This window comes from Mus caroli, unplaced genomic scaffold, assembly GCF_978045245.1.
Source record: "Mus caroli unplaced genomic scaffold, Mus_caroli_1 scaffold_9, whole genome shotgun sequence".
In the NCBI taxonomy this organism is placed as follows: domain Eukaryota; kingdom Metazoa; phylum Chordata; class Mammalia; order Rodentia; family Muridae; genus Mus; species Mus caroli.
The window spans coordinates 61,343,018-61,362,796 of NW_028227264.1; the positions used below are offsets into that span (position 1 = coordinate 61,343,018).

At 42.9% G+C, this 19,779-nt stretch overlaps 1 protein-coding gene across 1 annotated transcript in view; it reads right to left on the reverse strand.

The window, feature by feature from the left end:
- The window catches only part of Mypn (myopalladin), a 96,262-nt gene that overhangs the window by 24,802 nt on the left and 51,681 nt on the right, over positions 1–19,779 (reverse strand). Inside the window, exons 8-10 of the mRNA XM_021174306.3 lie at positions 17,296–17,319; positions 15,166–15,282; positions 12,684–13,056 (exon numbers count right to left, since the gene is read on the reverse strand). Coding sequence (XP_021029965.1) covers positions 12,684–13,056; positions 15,166–15,282; positions 17,296–17,319 — 514 coding nt within the window. The remainder of the gene's footprint in view (positions 1–12,683; positions 13,057–15,165; positions 15,283–17,295; positions 17,320–19,779) is intronic.

Sequence of the window (19,779 nt, forward strand, 5' to 3'; positions counted from 1 at the left end):
CGCTGACGCTACCTAGTTGGGAAAAGTTAGGGAGAGATATAGCAAGAGAGGAAGCAGAAGGGAAAGTGAAGGCAGGAACAAGGCCGTTATGGAAATTAATTAAGGCTTGTATTCAGGATAAGAAATGTGAGCTAGCTGTTAAGGAAGGGCAGCGACTTTTACAGGAGCAACAGGAAAGTATGTCAGAAACAGAGAGGTATGAAAAAGAAGGCGCGCGCAGAAAGATAAGTAAAGGGAAAGAAATAAAAGGAGAAAAGGAAAAGAAACCAAAAAGTAAAGATATAAAAGATAGTATAAAAAATAAAGAACAGAAAATTAAGTCAATTTACCCTCCTCTTGAGGACTTTGAGTCATTAGAATTATCTTGCTCAGAGGACTCGGAATTATCAGCAGGGGAGGAGGAAGATTTGGAGGAGGCTGCTGCAGAGTATGAAGTGGAAAGATATGGTACAATAGGGAGGAGTTTTGGTGCTCCCCCACCACCTCCACCTTATACAGATAAGAAAGCAATTGGCAATGGGCACTCCTTTTGCACTCCTAGGGGGTTGTGAAAAATATGTCAGGCTTTTCCTGTTTTTCAGGATCAAGCTCAACAGCGGTATTATGAGCCAATATCGCATAAACAATTGAAAGAGTTAGTAGAGTCAGTAAGGACCTATGGAGTTAATGCCTCATTTACTCAGTCCCAGATCGAAAGACTGGCTCACAATGCCATGACTCCCTCGGATTGGATGAGTGTGGTAAAGGCATGTCTTACGATGGGACAGTATCTAGATTGGAAGTCTATATGGCATGATCTGTGTTTGAGTCAGGCCCGTGCTAATGCTACTGCAGGGCAACCAGCATGGAGCTTTGAAATGCTTACAGGTCAGGGTATGTGGACAAACAATCAATTAGGATACCCAGTGCAGGTCTATGATCAAATCAATCAGGCAGCAGTGAAAGCTTGGAAAGCATTGCCTAATCGAGGAGAGGTATCTGGTAATTTGACAAAAATTATTCAGGGAATTAATGAGCCATTCTCTGAATTTGTGGCTCGCATGATGGAAGCAGCAGGGCGCATATTTGGTGATTCTGAGACCGCATTGCCGCTAATTGAACAATTATTTTATGAGCAATGTACCAAAGAATGCAGAAATGCTATCACGCCTTGGAAAGGGAAAGGATTACAGGCGTGGATGAAAGCATGTAGAGAGATAGGAGGACCACTTTCAAATGCAGGGCTGGCTGCCGCAGTTTTAATGGCAAAACCAAAAGAAATAACCTGCTATAATTGTGGACAAACAGGTCATATGCAAAAGCAGTGTACAAAGGGTAGGAAGAGTAGGTTTGAAAAGACAGGACCAGGTATTTCCCCAAAATGTGGGAAAGGAAAACATTGGGCAAATGAATGTAGATCAGTCAGAGATATAAAAGGAAGGCCAATACCTCAGTTTAAAGTACAACAGCCAAAAAACGGAGTAAGGGTTCCCCGTCCCCAGGGCCCCCAAATGTATGGGGCACTCCAGACCACAGTGTCTATGAGGCCACCCAGAGACCGAGGAGAGCCACTCCGGGTTCAGCAGGATTGGACATCTGTGCCACCTCCAGAGTAATTCTTACACCTCAAATGGGATGCCAACCTATTTCATCAGATTTTAGAGGTCCCTTACCAAAGGATACAGTGGGCCTACTGTTGGGTAGGTCCTCTTCTGCTTTGAAAGGATTAATGATACACCCTGGAGTTATAGATTCAGATTATGAGGGACAAGTTAAGATTATGTGTTCTGCACCCCGAGGTATCGTAGCAATTTCTCCTGGAGATCGCATTGCTCAATTGCTGATTCTTCCTAGTTTGCATAACATGTTCCCTAGTAGCCAGGATTCCCGAGGAGATAAGGGACTTGGTTCTACAGGAACTAATGTGGCATACATATCTTTAGATTTGGATAATCGTCCCACTTTACCATTACAAATAGAAGGAAAAACCTTTCAAGGTATAATGGATATAGGAGCAGATAAAAGCATTATATCTAGTAATTGGTGGCCTGCTTCTTGGCCTGTTAATCAATCATCACATAGCTTACAAGGATTAGGATATGAGGCTACCCCAACTATAAGTGCAAAATCCTTACAATGGAAAGATAAAGAAAATTTACAAGGTAGAATTTCACCAGTTAAAGCCACAGTAAAAGCAGATAAGAAAGGGCTGGGTTTTTTCTAGGGGCCGCTGAGGAGCCTTTGCCCATTCCATGGTGTACAGAGGACATGGTGTGGGTGCCTCAGTGGTCTTTATCCTCTGAGAAATTAAAAGCAGCTAAAGAATTAGTACAAGAACAATTAGACTTGGGACATGTAGAACCCACACAATCACCCTGGAACACCCCTATTTTTGTTGTAAAGAAAAAGTCAGGTAAATGGAGATTGTTACATGACCTCAGAGCCATTAATTCACAAATGCAAGTTATGGGTCCTGTACAAAGAGGACTCCCCCTACTTTCAGCTCTACCTAAGGATTGGAAAATTATAGTAGTAGATATTAAGGATTGTTTCTTTTCCATTCCGTTAAACGAGAAAGATAAACCTAGATTTGCATTTACCCTACCTTCTGTTAATCATATGGAGCCTGATAAAAGGTATCAATGGCGAGTGTTACCCCAAGGAATGGCAAATAGCCCTACCATATGTCAAATATATGTAGGAAAAGCTTTACAACCAGTCAGAGATGGTTTCCCCTCCTTAAAAATTTGTCATTATATGGACGACATTGTGATTTGTGGACCTGAAGAAGAAAGTATACAGCGAGCTTATGGCTTTCTTAATGAAACTTTAAAAAATAATGGCTTGATTATTGCACCAGAAAAGGTGCAGCAGTCTAATGTTAGTCAATTTTTAGGAGCCACTATTACTTTACAGTGTGTTACCCCACAAAAGATTAGTATAAGAAAAGATCATCTAAAGACATTAAATGATTTTCAAAAATTATTAGGAGATATAAATTGGATTCGACCTTATTTAAGGATCCCTACTTCGGAATTAAAACCTCTATTTCAAATTTTAGAAGGTGAATCACATATTACCTCATTGAGACAATTAACACCTGAGGCTTCTGATGTTCTTAGGAAGGTAGAAGAAGCAATCCAAACAGCACAGCTAAATCGTATAAATGAGCAAAAACCTTTTTGCCTATGCATATTACGAACCATAAATTTGCCAACTGCTGTATTATGGCAAGATGGTCCTCTAGTATGGATACATCCACATATATCCCCTAATAAGACTATAGAGCATTATCCCACCATGGTGGCAAATATGGCTCATAAAGGTATAAAAAGTTCAATTACTCACTTCGGAAAAATGCCAGATAGCATAATTGTTCCCTATACTGCTGCACAAATGCAAACATTGTGTGCGACTATAGATGAATGGGCTATTCTTAGATGCAGTTATTCTGGTTTAATTGATAATCATTATCCTAAACATCCTTTATTACATTTTCTGTTATTACATCCAGTGATATTTCCAAAGGTAACGGCTAACACTCCTATAAAGGGAGCCATTGATATTTATACAGATGGATCCAAAACAGGAATTGGAAGTTATGTGATTAATGAAAAGGCTGTAAGGTTGCAATTTACACCAGGAGCCCCTCAATTGGTAGAATGTTTGGTGGTTTTAGAAGTCTTTAAAAGATTTCTTATGCCCATAAATATTATCTCTGATTCTGTTTATGTGGTTAATGCTGTACTAATGTTAGAGACTGCTGGAAATTTTAAGCAGTCTAGTCCAGTAACTGAAACTTTGATGAAAATACAGATGCGTGAGCATCCCTTTTATATTCAACATATTAGAGCACATACATCATTACCTGGACCTATGGTTAAGGGTAATGCAATTGCTGATTCAGCCACCAGAGATATGGTTTTCCTATCACAAAATTCTATAGAAAGTGCAAAAAATTTTCATCAACTTTATCATGTCCCTGCTTCTACATTATGACAAAAGTTTAAGCTCACACGAACAGAAGCTCGAGATATTGTCCTACAGTGTGGTAGGTGTGTAGAATTCATTAATGCACCTTCCGTGGGCGTTAATCCTCGCGGAATGCGACCCCTAGATGTTTGGCAAATGGACGTCACGCATATCCCAGCTTTTGGGAAATTACAATATGTACATGTGTCCATTGATACCAGTTCTGGTGTCCTACATGCCTCTCCCTTGTCAGGGGAAAAAGCAGTTCATATCACATCTCACTGCTTAGAGGCTTGGGCTGCATGGGGTAAGCCCCTAGTGCTAAAGACAGATAATGGTCCTGCATATACTTCTTCTAAATTTAGCCAATTTTGCAAACAAATGCAAGTGAAACATATTACTGGACTGCCCTATAATCCACAGGGCCAAGGCATCATTGAGAGAGCTCATCGTACTTTGAAACAATATTTGCAAAAACAGAAAGGGGGAATAGAGGCTATGACGCCAAAGATGGCTCTATCCCTTACAATATTTACTCTTAATTTTTTAAAATTGGATGATGCTGGAAGATCACCAGCCGAAAGGCACGGACATTGGCCTCAATCGCCCAATGAAATGGTCAAATGGAAAAATGTCCTTGATAATAAATGGTATGGCCCGGATCCTATCTTAATCAGATCCCGGGGAGCTATTTGTGTTTTCCCACAGGGTGAAGAAAATCCACTTTGGGTCCCGACGCGACTGACAAGGACCGTGAAAGAGCAAGATGAATCCCAAGATGATCCTGCTATTCCTGCTCCTGATGATTGAGACCGGGATAAGTATACCTTTGTGGGCCATAGTAAGATCATGGCCAGTACCTTTACCGGTACATTCCAATTCTTCCACCTTGCCTTTGTTTTATGCAACAGAATGTTTTCTGGATGCACCTTGTGCACGACAAACTCCTCAAGAGCCACGGGTGTATAATAGTACGAGTTTTCATTTAAATTATACACTATGCTTTGTGCATGATGTGGATAGACCTTTTACACCCTGTATATTTTTAAAGAAAAAGGTTATCTCTAATTGGGCAGACCCCATTATCCAAAATAAAGTGAGCTCTGGAGTGTTACTTAATGCTTTAACGCAAGTCGTCCAAGGAGAGCAATTAGGCTCAGGTGATGTTGGAAATAATATAACTTCACCTATAAACATCACCACTATTATGATAAAGGGAAAGGTGACTATTCCCAAAAGATCACGATGGCCTGTTGGCAATGCTACTGCTAAACGCAGCGTGCCCTGGTGTCATCCGGACCTCACATTTCCTATAGTTTTTTCACCTTGTCAATCAAAAATTTTTCCTCGAAAAGAAATAGCAAAGGGTTTTGCTTTGTCACCTCCTTTAGATTTTTCTGTAATGAATGATAAGGAAGATGCTACAGGAAAAGAAAATATTTGGCCATATTACCAATGGATTTTAAGTAATGAGGCAGGTGCTAGTACCAGTCTGTCAGCCTTTGCACTGCTGACTGGCACCTTTCATGAGATACTGAATGTTTCTGCCCACTTTCCAATACCTCTGCTCATTTAGATAATGTGACAACTAATAGAGTTATCAGAAATATGACTACCTCTCCAGTAGAAGTTTGTGTTAGTCCTCCATTTTTCTTTATATTGGCTGAATTTCAAAATGATACAGAATGGTTAGATTGTACAAATATCACTTGTTTTTTGATGCAATGCTGGAATGGAACCAAATTCTTAGCCTTAGTGGTACAGCTACCAATCTTGGTCCCTGTACCTGTTGAGGCAGATCCAGAGAAATTCCCAATAATGAGTCTAGTTAGGCAGAAGAGAGATTTTGGAATCACAGCTGCCATTGTCACTGCCATTGTAGTGTCTGCAGCATCAGCGGTTACCGCAGGAATTGCTATGGCCAATCAAGTTAATAGTGCTGATACCATAAGTCAGCAGAAAAAACGTCTGAGGCATTGCTCACTCTGCAAAGGGTGGATTCTCATCTCGCCTCAGGATTAATGTTAGTGAATCAGAGAGTGGATATTTTACAGCATAACATGGAACAGATGATGGATGTCATTCAAATGAGTTGTGTGGCATCCACTCCGCATGTATGCATTACTCCCAATAGGTATATTAATAATTCTTTTATTAAAAGTACAGACCTATCGAATTATCTGAAGGGAAACTGGTCGCAGGAGCTGGACAGGCTGCAGAAGAGGCTGCAGATACAGATCCTGAACCTTAATGGAACCAGAGTGGAACCTGTGACCTTTGGAGACTTTACCTCTTGGCTTTTCTCTGCTTTCTCTTACTTTAAGGAATGGGTGGGAGTGATTTTGTTTGGTGCTGCCATATGCTGTGGACTGGCGCTCATGCTCTGGTCGGTATGCAAATTTAGAACACAACAAAAACGTGACAAGGTGATTATAACTCAGGCACTATTGGCTATTGAAAACGGCGCCTCCCCCAAAGTTTGGTTATCTATGCTCAAGAATTAGTCGGCATCTGAGTTCTCTGCTCTTGCGCATGAGAGAGACTCAACAATCATTGATCAGCCCTTGCACATTGATGCATACGACAGGGTGATCATGATTTCCCCACTAATTCATTTTTCGGCTGGCCTCTTTTGCAGAGTTCGCCCTAGGTCATTTAGCAGTTACTGTCACACAGCACTGGGGTATCCAGAGACGGGCAACTTTCCTTATGCACAGGCCAACCTAAGGCACGGGGCCCGGTGGCGATAGGGTTACCCTATGACGGGAAAGACTGTGACATTGGAGGAACGACCTAAAACAGGAGCCACAGCAGATGGACATAATTGCACAGGCCTAGTCCAGCCTCATTTTATTAAAACAGAAAGGGGGAGATGTAGGAAGCCACATGTGCCGTTGCAAAGTGGCACAGGCTTCTGCTGGCCACCACGCTTACATAGGCAGGAAAGTTTTTTGCCAAGATGAGGTTTTGAGAATTGACCAAAATTGACCAATCAGAAGAGAGAGAAATTGACCAATCAGAAGAGAGAGAAAGTAACCAATCAGATAAGAGAGAAAGTAACCAATCAGATGTAAGAATGCAAATGAGGTTGTAAGTATCAACCAAACACAACACAATCCGGGTGTGAGACACGCCTCTCCTAGGCCTATATAAAGCAGCACCAGGGCTGGGCTGAGGGTCTTTTCGCCTCTGCAATTAAGCTCTCCCAATAAACGCGTGCAGAAGGATCCTGTTGCAGCGTTGTTCTTGCTGGTCGAGTGGGACGCGCGCAAGAGAAGACGTTCAAGGCCATCCTCAGCTACACAGTAGCTGGCCAGCCTGAGCTACAGATGGTTGTTTTAGACTGGGGTGGTGGGTGGGGGGTTGGGGGGGAGGGATATGGGGTGGGTGCAGTGGCACAAAGGGAGTGACAGAGGGAGAGAGAGACAGAGAGACAGAAAGAGACAAAGAGGGCCAAAGTGGCAAGACATCACCTAATAGTTGCTACTGAGCTGTTATTTATATATGTTTTTTGTTTTTCCCTCTTCCCAAGAGAATCACAAACAGAATACATATTCTTTGTGCTATGACACTTCAGCTGTGTAACAGTGGATGTATATATACAAGTTGGCAAGTAAAAGAAATGGAGAACATGTTACTCTTGTTGATACTGTTTAAAAAGTTCTGATGGCCTTCACTAGTTCAGCTTGGACAGAAGGCATCTCCCTCCGCACAGGTGTGAGAAACTTAAGCTTAGAATCCTCCGAGTCTCTCCCACACTAAGATGGGGATGGAATCTAGTGCTTGGTGCATGCTAAGCAAATGCTCTACCACTCTCAGCCAAAACCAGCCTTATGGGAGGAGCTGAGTGTATCCAAACGTTTCCAGTCCACTCTAGCTAGGCAAGGCTTTGCTAAGAAGATTCATTCAAAACAGGCTTCCTTTAAACCTTTAGCAGTATAATTATTACAGATGGTAAGTTTTGCTCTCCAAAGGATCCTACAGTAATTCTCAGTGTGGTGGGGCACACCTCAATCCCTGTGCTTCACTGTTCAAGGAAGGAGGCTTAGGGGTTAAAGGCTAGCCTCAGCTATGTGTCAAGTTTCATGTTAGTCCAGGCCACAAAAGACATTGTTTAAAATACATATATACATACGCCTATAGATGTGTGTATATATATATATATATATATACATATATATACACATACATATACATACATATGTGTGTGTGTGTATATATATCCTGATAAACTTCACACTTATCTTGCTTATAAACATTGCCTTTGACTTTTCTTGTTTTTTTTTTTAATTTTATTTATTTATTTATTTATTTATTATTTATTTATTTATTTATTTATTTATTATGTGTGAGTACACTGTAGCTGTCTTTAAACACACCAGAAGAGGGCATCAGATCCCATTACAGGTGGTTGTGAGTCACCATGTGGTTGCTGGGAATTGAACTCAGGACCTCTGGAAGAGCAGTCAGTGCTCTTAACCACTGAGCCATCTCTCCAGCCCAACTTTTCTTGTTCTTAAACAGAGAAAGGAGGCTAGGGAGATGGCTCAGTGTGTAAGATTATTTGCAGTGCAAGTTTGAAGACATGAATTCAAATCCTTAGCACTCCTGTGAGAAAGATGGTGTGGCAGCCATACCTATCTATAATCCAGCACTGTCCCCCAGGCAGTAGGATCAGTGGTGCTTTCTGGGTGCCTGTCTAGATCCAAGTTGAGTGAGACTATGTCTCAAGGGAATAAACATAGGAATCCACTCTTACATGTGCCCACACTACACACGTAGATACCGCACAATTCACATCATGTGTGCACACAGCATGGAAAAAAAAAAAAAAAAAGGAAGACCGGAGATGTGGCTGCTCTTGTAGAGGACCCAGGTTCGGTTCCCAGCACCCACATAGAGGCTCACGCCTGTCTGTAACTCTCTGTTTCTACTGTGCAACAGTACCTACTAAGCAGTCCTCTGTCCAGCTGTAGGAAAGCTGTTGTCTGGAAATTACATGAATAATTCAGTACTTTTAGTGAGTTCCTCACTCATCCTCAACCCTACTTTAGAAGTGAAAGGATAAATGCAATTAAAATGTAATCAAACAATTAAATGTGAAAGAGCCTTAACCAGCACTTGGAAGGAGGAGGCAGGCAGATCTCAAAGTTCTAGGCCAGTCTGGTCTACAGAGCTACTTGCAGGACAGCCAGGGCTACACAGGGAAATCCTGTCTCAAAAACAAAACAAAACAAAACAAAACAAAACAAAACAAAACCCAACCAACCTAAAACAACCAACCAACCCACAATAGAAAGAAGAAGAATGCAAAATCTGTAATTTTTAGGTTTTTTGAGACATGTCTCCTATGCGTCCCCAGTTAACCTGAGCTCTCAATCCCCCTGCCTCAGTCCCCGGAATGCTGAGTGTACTGGCATCACACCCTGTGGATTTTGAATCTGTGAGATTAAAGTATTAGTCAAAATACAAGCCTGGCTATCAAGTTTGAAGGTTGGCTTTAGAAACAATTTTGGACACTGTGTGCCTGAGCCAACGCTCCCTGGCTCTGAAGGACAGGCTGATAAGCGCCAGGCCCCGCATCCCACTCAGCACACCCAGTTCTCTCCATGGCCTAAAATCACGTGGGAGAAGTTGGCAAAAACTAACTATGAGGGCTCTCTTAACCCGTCAGTTGTTAAACATTTCCCTGGCCGATCGGGACAACTAATTCCGAGCATGCATGCCCGGGCTTTTCCAGGTCCCCAGGTGTAGGCTGTTCATTACTGTCATGAAGTCTGTAAAACAAACAAAGCTGACTGACTCTTGCCTGACAGAGGCAGTGCGCACAGAGCTAATTGGACTAGGGAGGAATCTAAGCACAATGATTTCAAATATAGCTCAGCTCTTCTTCAATTTTAGCCAGCCTCGGAATCTGGTTAAAATACAGACTTCCAAGTTACTGAGAGTTTCAGGTTCTGTGGGTCTGGCTTAGGGGCTGAGAGCAACGCTCTTGGTCCACCTACCATTCCCTGGGTAACCCTCATATGCTTATCACTGCGCTAAAGATATGCTTGTCTGGGGTTTAGAGAAACAGAATGTTTACCTAGCGCCGAGTAAGTCCTAGTTTCAATCCCCAGCTCCCCCTATAAGTACTGGGTGTAGTTGTGTACATCTGCAATCCCAGCATGAAGGAAGTAGAAGCGGGCGAATCAGACAGGGTCTCATGAGGCCTAGGCTGGCCCTGAACTTGCTATGTAGCTGAGGACCACCTTGAACCCTGATCCTCCTGCTTCAACCTCCTGTGTGCTAAGATCACAGGTGTGTGCTTTTGTACACACCTAAAATATTTTTGGGGTTTTTTTTTTTTCATGATTGCAGTATGTGTAACTAAAGACTACATTTCCCAGACTCCTTTGCAGCTGCCATACCCACTGACTCAATTCTGGTCAAAGAGATGAAGTCAGAACAAACTGGCTGAGATCTCTAAGAAGGCATTTCAAAGGACTTCTAACGTCGAGACTGTGACTTTTGCCTGTTTGTTCTTCCTGCTCCTGAAGTGACCGTGTAATGGCTAGACAGTCAGACATCCTGCCCATGAGAGGCTGCAAGGGAACCAAATGCTGGCAATGGCGGAGTAGACAGTAACAGACTCATTCTTAAAATAAAGTCTTCTATATCTAACCTGTTACTTCAGGTTTTCGGTAACACAAATCTCCACGTCTTAAATGGCCCACTCTGACACAGTCCCTGGATGAGAAAACACCCGATAGAAAAGGCAGACCCTAAGGGAATTGTTTGGTTTACCCTCCCCCACCCCAACTCCCTTCTCTGAGAATCACACCCCAACATAAAAAAACAAGAGACAGAGTTGAAAACCGGAATTCCATGTGAGTCCTCTACATGGATGCCGGCCACATGCCACTGCCCACAAATAAATACATGGGTTTTGTCTGTTTAAAAAAATGAATGACACTGGGCATGGTGGCACACACCTTTAATCCCAGCACTCGGGAGGCAGAGGCAGGTGGATTTCTGAGTTCGAGGCCAGCCTGATCTACAAAGTGAGTTCCAGGACAGCCAGGGCTACACAGATAAACCCTGTCTCAGGAAAATCAACAAACAAACAAACAAACAAACAAAAAACCAAAAAAACGAAAAAAAAACAAACAAACCAAAAATCATGAATGACATCAACCTCTGGTCTCCACATGCACACACAAGTTCATGTGCACCTGTACACACACACACACACACTCTCTCTCTCTCTCTCTCTCTCTCTCTCTCACACACACACACACACACACACACACACACACACACTCTCTCTCACACACACACACACTCACACACTCTCTCTCACACACATACACACTCTCACACACACATACATTCTCACAAACACACACTCTCTCACACACACACTCTTTCTCTCTCTCTCTCTCTCTCTCTCTCTCTCTCTCTCTCTCTCTCTCTCTCTCTCACACACACACACACACACATGAACAAAGAGGAAAACTGGAGCACCATCCTTTCTCCATCCTTTCTCCACCTCCTTGCCCCACTCCCAGTTCCTGAGCCGATTTCGCCTGCTCCTGGCTCTTCATCTCTGGTTGCCTACCACTAACACCTCCAAAGACAGACAGGAGTTGAAGTTTGATCTGTTCACCTTTCCCAACCCCCTGCCTGTGCAGTTTCCCAAGCCACATCCTCGAGTGTGTCTTTGGGAGCTGGTCCTCCGTCTCCTGTGCACACAAGGCCAGAAGACTGGACTGTCAAGATTGTTGGGTACTAGAAAGATGGGATGGGGAACTCTAACATTAGAAAGGTGCTTTCGGAACTTACATGCTGTGTCGCTGGGGGGGGGGGGGCGGGGCGGGTTGAAAGTTAACACTAATAAAGAGGGTAGATGAGTGTCCGTGGTCATGCAGAGATGCACATTCTGCTTTACACTCGATGCATGTTTTCTCACTTGGAATTAGTTTTCTTTTTTTCTCTCTCTCTCTCTTGTTTGTTTTGTTTTTGCTTTGATTTGGTCTGAGGCAAGGTCTCATGTAGCCCAGGCTGGCCTCAAACTCCATGTGAAGCTGGAGTTGACCTTGAATTTCAGATCCTCCTCTTCCTACCTGGGAAATGTTGGGATCACAGGTGGACCCTACCTCGCCTACCGCAAGGCTGGATCAACCCCTTGGCCTTGTGCATCCCAGGCAAGCACTCTTTTGCATATATATATATATATATATATATTATATATATATATATAACGAGTACACTGTAGCTGTCTTCACACACGCTAGAAGAGAGCATCAGATCCCATTACAGATGGTTGTGAGCCACCATGTGATTGCTGGGAATTGAACTCAGTACCTTTGGAAGAGCAGTCAGTGCTCTTAACCACTGAGCCATTCCTCCAGCCCCCAGGCAAGCACTCTTAGAACTGAGTTATATCCCCAGCCCAACTCTACTATTAAAATTTTTAAATTTACTTTTGTATGTGTGTGTGTACATGTGCACATGTGCACATACATGTGGGTGTACACACATTATATGTGGAGGTCAAATGATGCTTGTGAGTGTTGCTTTTCTTCTATCACGTAGGTCCCAGGGATTGAACCTGGTTTTTCGGGCTTGTGTGGCAAGCCCCTTTACCCAGCTGAGGCATCTTACCAGCCCTGTCTCTGTAATATTCAGGGTCAGACTCACAGGAGGCTCACAGGCACTCACAGTTACTCACTCATTCTGTTCTTACTTACAGTTTGGGTTTGGCCAGGACCGGAGGGGGCTCCTTGATAGGTGAGGAAGGCTCTGGGATTCTGGCTTCCTGTCCATTGAACCTCTCGGGGAAGGAATTCGGTCTAGTCTGGCTGGTATTGGCTGTACCGCTCCCAGAGGATGCCTCCGTATCTTTGTCGTCTTCGGGCAGGTTGAAGTGCACCCGTAGCCCAATCCTGGAGCTGGATCGGGGCTCATTATGGTTCACCAGGACCCCTTCAAGTTTGGGTTTTGGGGGCTGCTCCTCTGAAAGAGGCTGTGGGTTGGGTGGGGAGGGCTGGTGCTCAGCCACAGCCGGGTTGGTGGTTGAGTTTGCTGAGTGAAGAGCTCCATTATCACTGATGTCTTCATTTCCTGAAAGGACAGTTAGAGAACCCGGGCTGCAGGCCACCAACAGGACTGGCATGGGACTGTCACCTCCAGCTGGGGGATGGAGTGGGGGGAGGGGACAGCAGGCAGGCAAGGGGAAAATATCAGACCTTGTAGATGCACACACAGAAAGATGCTTGCTAAAAATAGGCCAAATCTGGAGCATTCAAGAGTGGTGAGGATGTGTGTGTGTGTGTGTGTGTGTGTGTGTGTGTGAGAGAGAGAGAGAGAGAGAGAGAGAGAGAGAGAGAGAGAGAGAGAGAGAGATATTGAGAATTGAATATCCACATACACAGCTGTGTATGTAGCAGTATGGAATATATGCTTAGTTTATTCCAGGAAATCTAACTATTCTCTCTCTCTCTCTCTCTCTCTCTCTCTCTCTCTCTCTCTCTCTCTCTCTCTCTCTCTCTGTGTGTGTGTGTGTGTGTGTGTATGTGTCTACATGTGGAGGTTAAAGCACAACTTCAGGTATTCATGGCCAGTAAGTTCCAGGGATCCTCCTTGTGATGGTTTGAATATGTTTGGCCCACAGGCAGGAAGTGGCACTATCAGGAGAGGTGGCCTTGGGGAAAGTGTGTCACTGTGGGGGTGAGCTTTGAGGTCCTATGCTCAAGCTCCAACAAGTGTGGAAGAAAGAACCTTCTCCTGGGTGCCTGCAGAAGCCAGTCTCTTCCTAGCTGCCTTAGGATCAAGGTGTAGAACACTTGGTTCTCCTGCACCATGTCTGCCTGGATGCTGCCATGCTTCTGCCATGATAATAACAGACTGAACCTCTGAACTTGTAAGCCAGCTCCAATTAAATGTTGTTCTTTATAAGAGTTGCCTTGGTCTTGGTATCTCTTCACGGCAGTGGAAAACCTAGTCAAGGCACATCCTCCCCCCCCCCCCGCTCCCCCCCCAGCATGGGGATTATAAGCATAGACTACCATGCCTGCCTTTTATATGCAGATCCAGGGCAGTGAACTCAGGAACTTAAATTTGTGAAGCAAGCATCTTACCTACTGGACTATCTCCTGGCTCCTTGGAGTCCTCTGAAGAATTTGCGGAGTTTATGAAAGGCCAAAGAGATGCTCTTTGGGATGCATGAAGTGACAGCAGGGAGATTCTCCCTGGAGATTGTGGCTGTCAGTGTAATAAGACCTCGAAAACTGGACATTGTCCACCAACTGTTTTAGAGATAGGGTCTCGTGTATCAGAGGCTGACCTTGAACTCACTCAGGGCCCTGGAACTCCTTATCTCCCAGCCTTCAAGTTCCCAGTGCTGGGATTACAGGTGTGTGCTCATATACCTGGTCTATGCAGTGCTGGAGAAGGAGCCCAGGGCTACCAACAACTATAAACTCCACCCCCAAGACTGTTTTTGTATTATTATTATTATTATTATTATTATTATTATTATTATTATGCATGTGTATATACACTCATGCAATGCAGCAGGCCAACGGACGAGAGTGGAGGTCAGAGGTCAACTTGCTGGAACCAGTTTTATTCTTCTACTGTGTGGATTCAGTCAGCCAGGCTTGGTGGGAGGTATCTCTCCCTGCTAAGCCATCTTCTCACCAGCGTCAAGAACATTTTTCTTAATAATTAAGTTTTCCAAGATATTTTATCTTTATTCTATGTGTGTTTTGCCCATCTGTCTGTGTACGCATCATATGTAGGTGGTGCCCTTGGAGGCCAGAAGAGGGTGATGGAGCCCCTGGAAGTGGAGTTACAGATGGTTGTGAAGCCACCGTGTGTGAGTGTTGAACTTAGGTCCTCTGGAAGAACGAACAGCCAGTGGTTTTTGTTTTTGTGTTTTTGGTTTTTGGTTTTTGGTTTTTTGAGACAGGATTTCTCTGTATAGCCCTGGCTGTCCTGGAACTCACTCTGTAGACCAGGCTGGCCTTGAAATCAGAAATCTGCCTGCCTCTGCCTCCCAAGTGCTGGGATTAAAGGCATGTACCACCACTGCTCGGCATGGCCAGTGCTCTTAACCGCTGAGTCATTTCTCCAGCCCCTAAGTTAAACCTTTATGGTTCATACGTAAATTGGGAAGGAAAGATGACTCTGAAATTCACCCTCACCACCAAATGGCTAGGGAGCACTCACCTCTCACGTCCAACTGTGCGATGCTAGACACGGTGCCATATTTGTTGCTTGCGGTGCACGTGAAGCATCCCGAGTCTTCCGAAAACACCTCAGCAATGACTAACGTGCAGATCTCCTCTGTGTGCCAGCAAGGCAGAAAAGGTCACTGACTTAATCACGGAGACAGAATCCCGAGACTTACCGATGGCAAATGACACGTCCACAAAAGTTGATACAAGGAGCTGACTTAATTAGTTCTTCTAAAACGACAGCACCAAATAACTATTTGATTAAATTGGCTGGTTAGGAGGCTGAAGGAGCCCAAAGTTATAAAACCAACAGCTCTGGGCCGAAAGGCTGAGAACTGACAAGAGGGTTTTAGGATGCTGGGTTACATATCACACACTAAGGAAGCTCTCGAAGGATTGAGCTACATCCCAAAAGGTGCAGCTCGGGCCTGCCTCAAACTCCTGACTCCCCTGCAGTCCTCTCTCCAGCCTTGGGTGGACCAAGACCAGTGGTTACACATGATGCACGTTCTGTTCCTATGCCACTGATCCAAATGACAAAAATTAAACTAGCAATAAACTTGTCAAAAGTTACAAAAACAAACTAGGGGTCAAAGGTAGGAAAAGGAAGGGTGTGTGTGAAACAGAAAAACAAATAAAATAGGTTTCCAAAACCCAATCCCTTATTATCTTCAAGGGGAAATTCCACTGTGGAATATTTTAAACAGAGGCCACAGTTTAAAATTGGGCAGAAGGACTGGGGCTATATCTCAGCATGAGAGTTCATGCCAAACATGAGCGAGGTTACAGGTTTGATCGCCAGAAGCACAAAAAATTGGACAGATATTGATTGTCAGTAAATGCTTTGTTTAAGGAGCAGTTAGCTGATAGAGAATAGAGATCCCAGGTTAGGATTCCACAGCCGTTCCCATGGATTAGCCTGATACGGAACCTGAAGTCTTGTGACAGCACAGGTACTTCTCAGATATGACTAGAGCCTAAAATTAATACAGTTAGATATTCTTTGACAACTAAAGAAGAGCGGGGCCATGAAAACAAAATCACTAAAATAGTTGTGTTAGGGGAAGCTTGGCATCTCAGTAGTCTGTGATGGCTGAGTTAAGTGAACTAGATCATGCCAGCACAGCGTTCCCAACTGGTGAGTCGGGGTCGCCTATCAGATGTCCTGCATATCAGATATTTACATTATGATTTACAACAACAGCAAAATTGCAGTTATGAAGTAGCTAGGAAAATAATTTTATGGTTTGCAAGGGGTCACCAAAGAAGCGTGAGGAACTGTATTAAGGGATTGCGGCATTAGGAAGGTTGAGAAGCACTGATCTAGGACTTCCTAGAAGACCATGACAGACAATACGGGCTACTCCTTATGAGAAAGAGCCATTGTCTTTATTATGTGCCTGGTGGCCTAGTGTAGGTGTACCGTATGACGGTTCTGAGCTTACTTCTGGAATGCCTTTGTCCTGAGAAGAGAATTGTAATGAAACTGAACAGTTTCTTCACCCCAGTTACAGATACGGCCTGAGGCTCTGGTTTGTAAAGGATTCACATGGTCTACAGGTGAATGCTTCCTGGCTCCCACTTCTAGTTCAGTATTCTCCAATATATATATATTTTAAATATCTTTATACATTCCTGAATCTGATCCATAAATTATTTCTTTATTTATTTTGACTGGTACCCTAGTACCAGTCAAGCCTATGGATCAAACCTGTGGCTTTGAGTCAGGTAGGTACATGTTCTCGATTATCCATATTCCCAGCCTCTCATCCATTGAGACATAGAGGCTGTGGGGATTGGACTTGACCTGGCATCAAACAAATTCCAAGCCTGGTTTTGAGGAGGGCATGAAAAGGGTGGGTAGGAGGGAAAATATCTCCAAGGACAGGCTAAAAAAACCTTAACTGGATTCATATCAGATAATGAATTGATATGCAAATTTGAATGTGCTCCACCCACCACCCACCCCTGCCCACTTCTGCAATAACAGCTAGAGTTCATTCAGATCTTTCTGGAAATTTTTATTTTCACTTTGTCTCGACACTAGAGTAACTGCAACATATTCCCATGTATGTGTATCTCAAACCACATATGAACAAGTTAAAGGTGAGATGATCTTTACCTGGCTCGGCCATGGATCGAGGTTCTAAAGGAAGAAAAAAACAAACGGCTGTGAGCATTGGTTGGCTGAGAAGCTACATTTCCACCAGAAGCTTTCGGCAGAACCCCAGTGTCTTGCTCACTTGGGGGCAAAGTGATAAGGACAATCTGTCAAGGTTGTGAACTGACCCAGGTACCAGTGACCTCAAGAAGGTTACAGAGGGGCAGCTGGACAGGAGCACACCTGGGTTAACACAGTGAACAATAAGCTTCAGGCCCCCAGGCAAGGAAGAGTGCCAGAGGGAGGTGAGATTCAGAAGGACTAGCCTCTATCTATCTATCTATCTATCTATCTATCTATCTATCTATCCATCCATCTATCCATGTATCTATGAATCCATGTATGTATGTATGTATGTATGTATGTATGTATGTATGTATGTATCTATCCATCTATCTACCCACCCATGTATGTATATATGCATGTATCTATCTATCCATCTATCTACCCACCCATGTATGTATATATGTATGTATGTATGTATGTATCTATTCATGTATGTATGTATGTATCCATGTATGTATGTATGTATGTATGTATCCATGTATGTATGTATCTACCCACCTATGTATGTATGTATGTATGTATGTATGTATGTATCTATCTATCTATCTATCTATCTATCTATCTATCTATCTATTCATGTATGTGTATGTATGTATCCATCCATCCATGTATGTATGTATCCATCCATCCATCCATGTATCTATCCATCCATCCATGTATGTATCCATCCGTCCATGTATCCATCCATCCATCCTATCCATCCATTCATCCATCTATGTATTTATCTATCTATCTATCTTTCTATCTATCTATCTATCTATCTATCTATCTATCTATCTATCTATCTACCTATCTATCCATCCATGAATGTATGTATGTATGTATCCATCCAACCATCATCTGTTATGTGCATTCCACAGCACTCATGTGGCGGTCAGAGGACAATATGCAGGAGTCGGCTCTTTCCTTCCATCATGTGGATCTTGGAATCAAACTTGTGTTTTAAGGCTCGAAGGCAAGAGCCTCTCTACCTGCTGAGCCAGCTCACCAGCCCTTGACTTTCTTTACCTAGAAGAAAGCTCGTGACATTTGAGAAATATTTCTGCTCGGCTCTGGGCTCTCAAGTGCCTATAAAATGTAGCTTCTTCCTTCTATAAGTTTGTAAACGTAAGAGCCTTGGGACATTCAAAAGATTCCTTGAAGGCAGCAAGTTCATTATCCTAAAATCGTTTGGTTTTCCTCAAAGTGCCTACCACAAATTACAGGTGTTCCAGATACATTTATCCAATTTCAGGCATTCAATAAATAGCTGTACATATCCCACCCACCTTCTACACAATACACAGAACTCTGAAATATTTTTCCTTTCGCAGTTAGATGGTATTCAGAATTCTTGCTGTTGCTGCCACCATGCATGTGGAGACTGGAGGAAAGATTACCAGGAGTCAATGCTCTACTTGCTCTATTTGGGTCTAGGGATATAGGCAGGCACTCTTATCCACTGAGCCATCTCACTGGTCCATGACTTATACTAGTTTTAAAGATAACTATATAACTATATAACTATATAACTATATAACTATATATATATATATATATATATATATATAACTATATATATATATATATATATCTTAGTGGTAGAGCTCTTGTCTGGTATGCAGATCCTGGGTTCAATCTCTAGCACTGCAAGAAAGAAAAAAAATTATAATGGCTGGCAAAATGGCTCAGTGGGTAAAGGCACTTGTCACCAATTTCTATCAGCAGGAACCACACAGTGAAAGTGGAGAATCTGCAAGCTGTCCTCCAACCTCACAGGTGTGCTCTATACATGTATCCAAACATACAGACACAATAAATACGTGTAAAATTTATTTAAAATAATACATAAAACTAAGAACAATATAGCAATATGAAAAGATGTCTACAAATTGTGATGGTAAAAAAATCAATTATATTTGGGCGTGGTGGTACATGCTTTTAGTATTAACACTTGAGAGGAAGAGGCAGGGGAATCTTTTATGTTCTACACAATCCCAGGTCAGCCAGAGCTACACATTAAGACCTTGTCTCAAAATGCAAAATCAATTACGAAAAAAGACTGATTTTTTAAAAAGATTTATTTATTTATTATATATAAGTACACTATAGCTGTCTTCAGACACTCCAGAAGAGGGAGTCAGACATCATTACAGATGGTTGTGAGACACTATGTGGTTGCTGGGATTTGAACTCAGAACCTTTGGAAGAGCAGTTAGGGCTCTTAACCACTGAGCCATCTTTTCAGCCCCTGATCTTTTTTAAATTAAAAATATGTATGGAGAAATCTTGGAGAATATATACCAATATATTAATACAATTTATCTTAGGAGACATTCTTTAGTTTAGTTTTGTTTTTGAGAAAGGGCTTTTCTGTGTAGACCTGGCTGTCCTGGAACT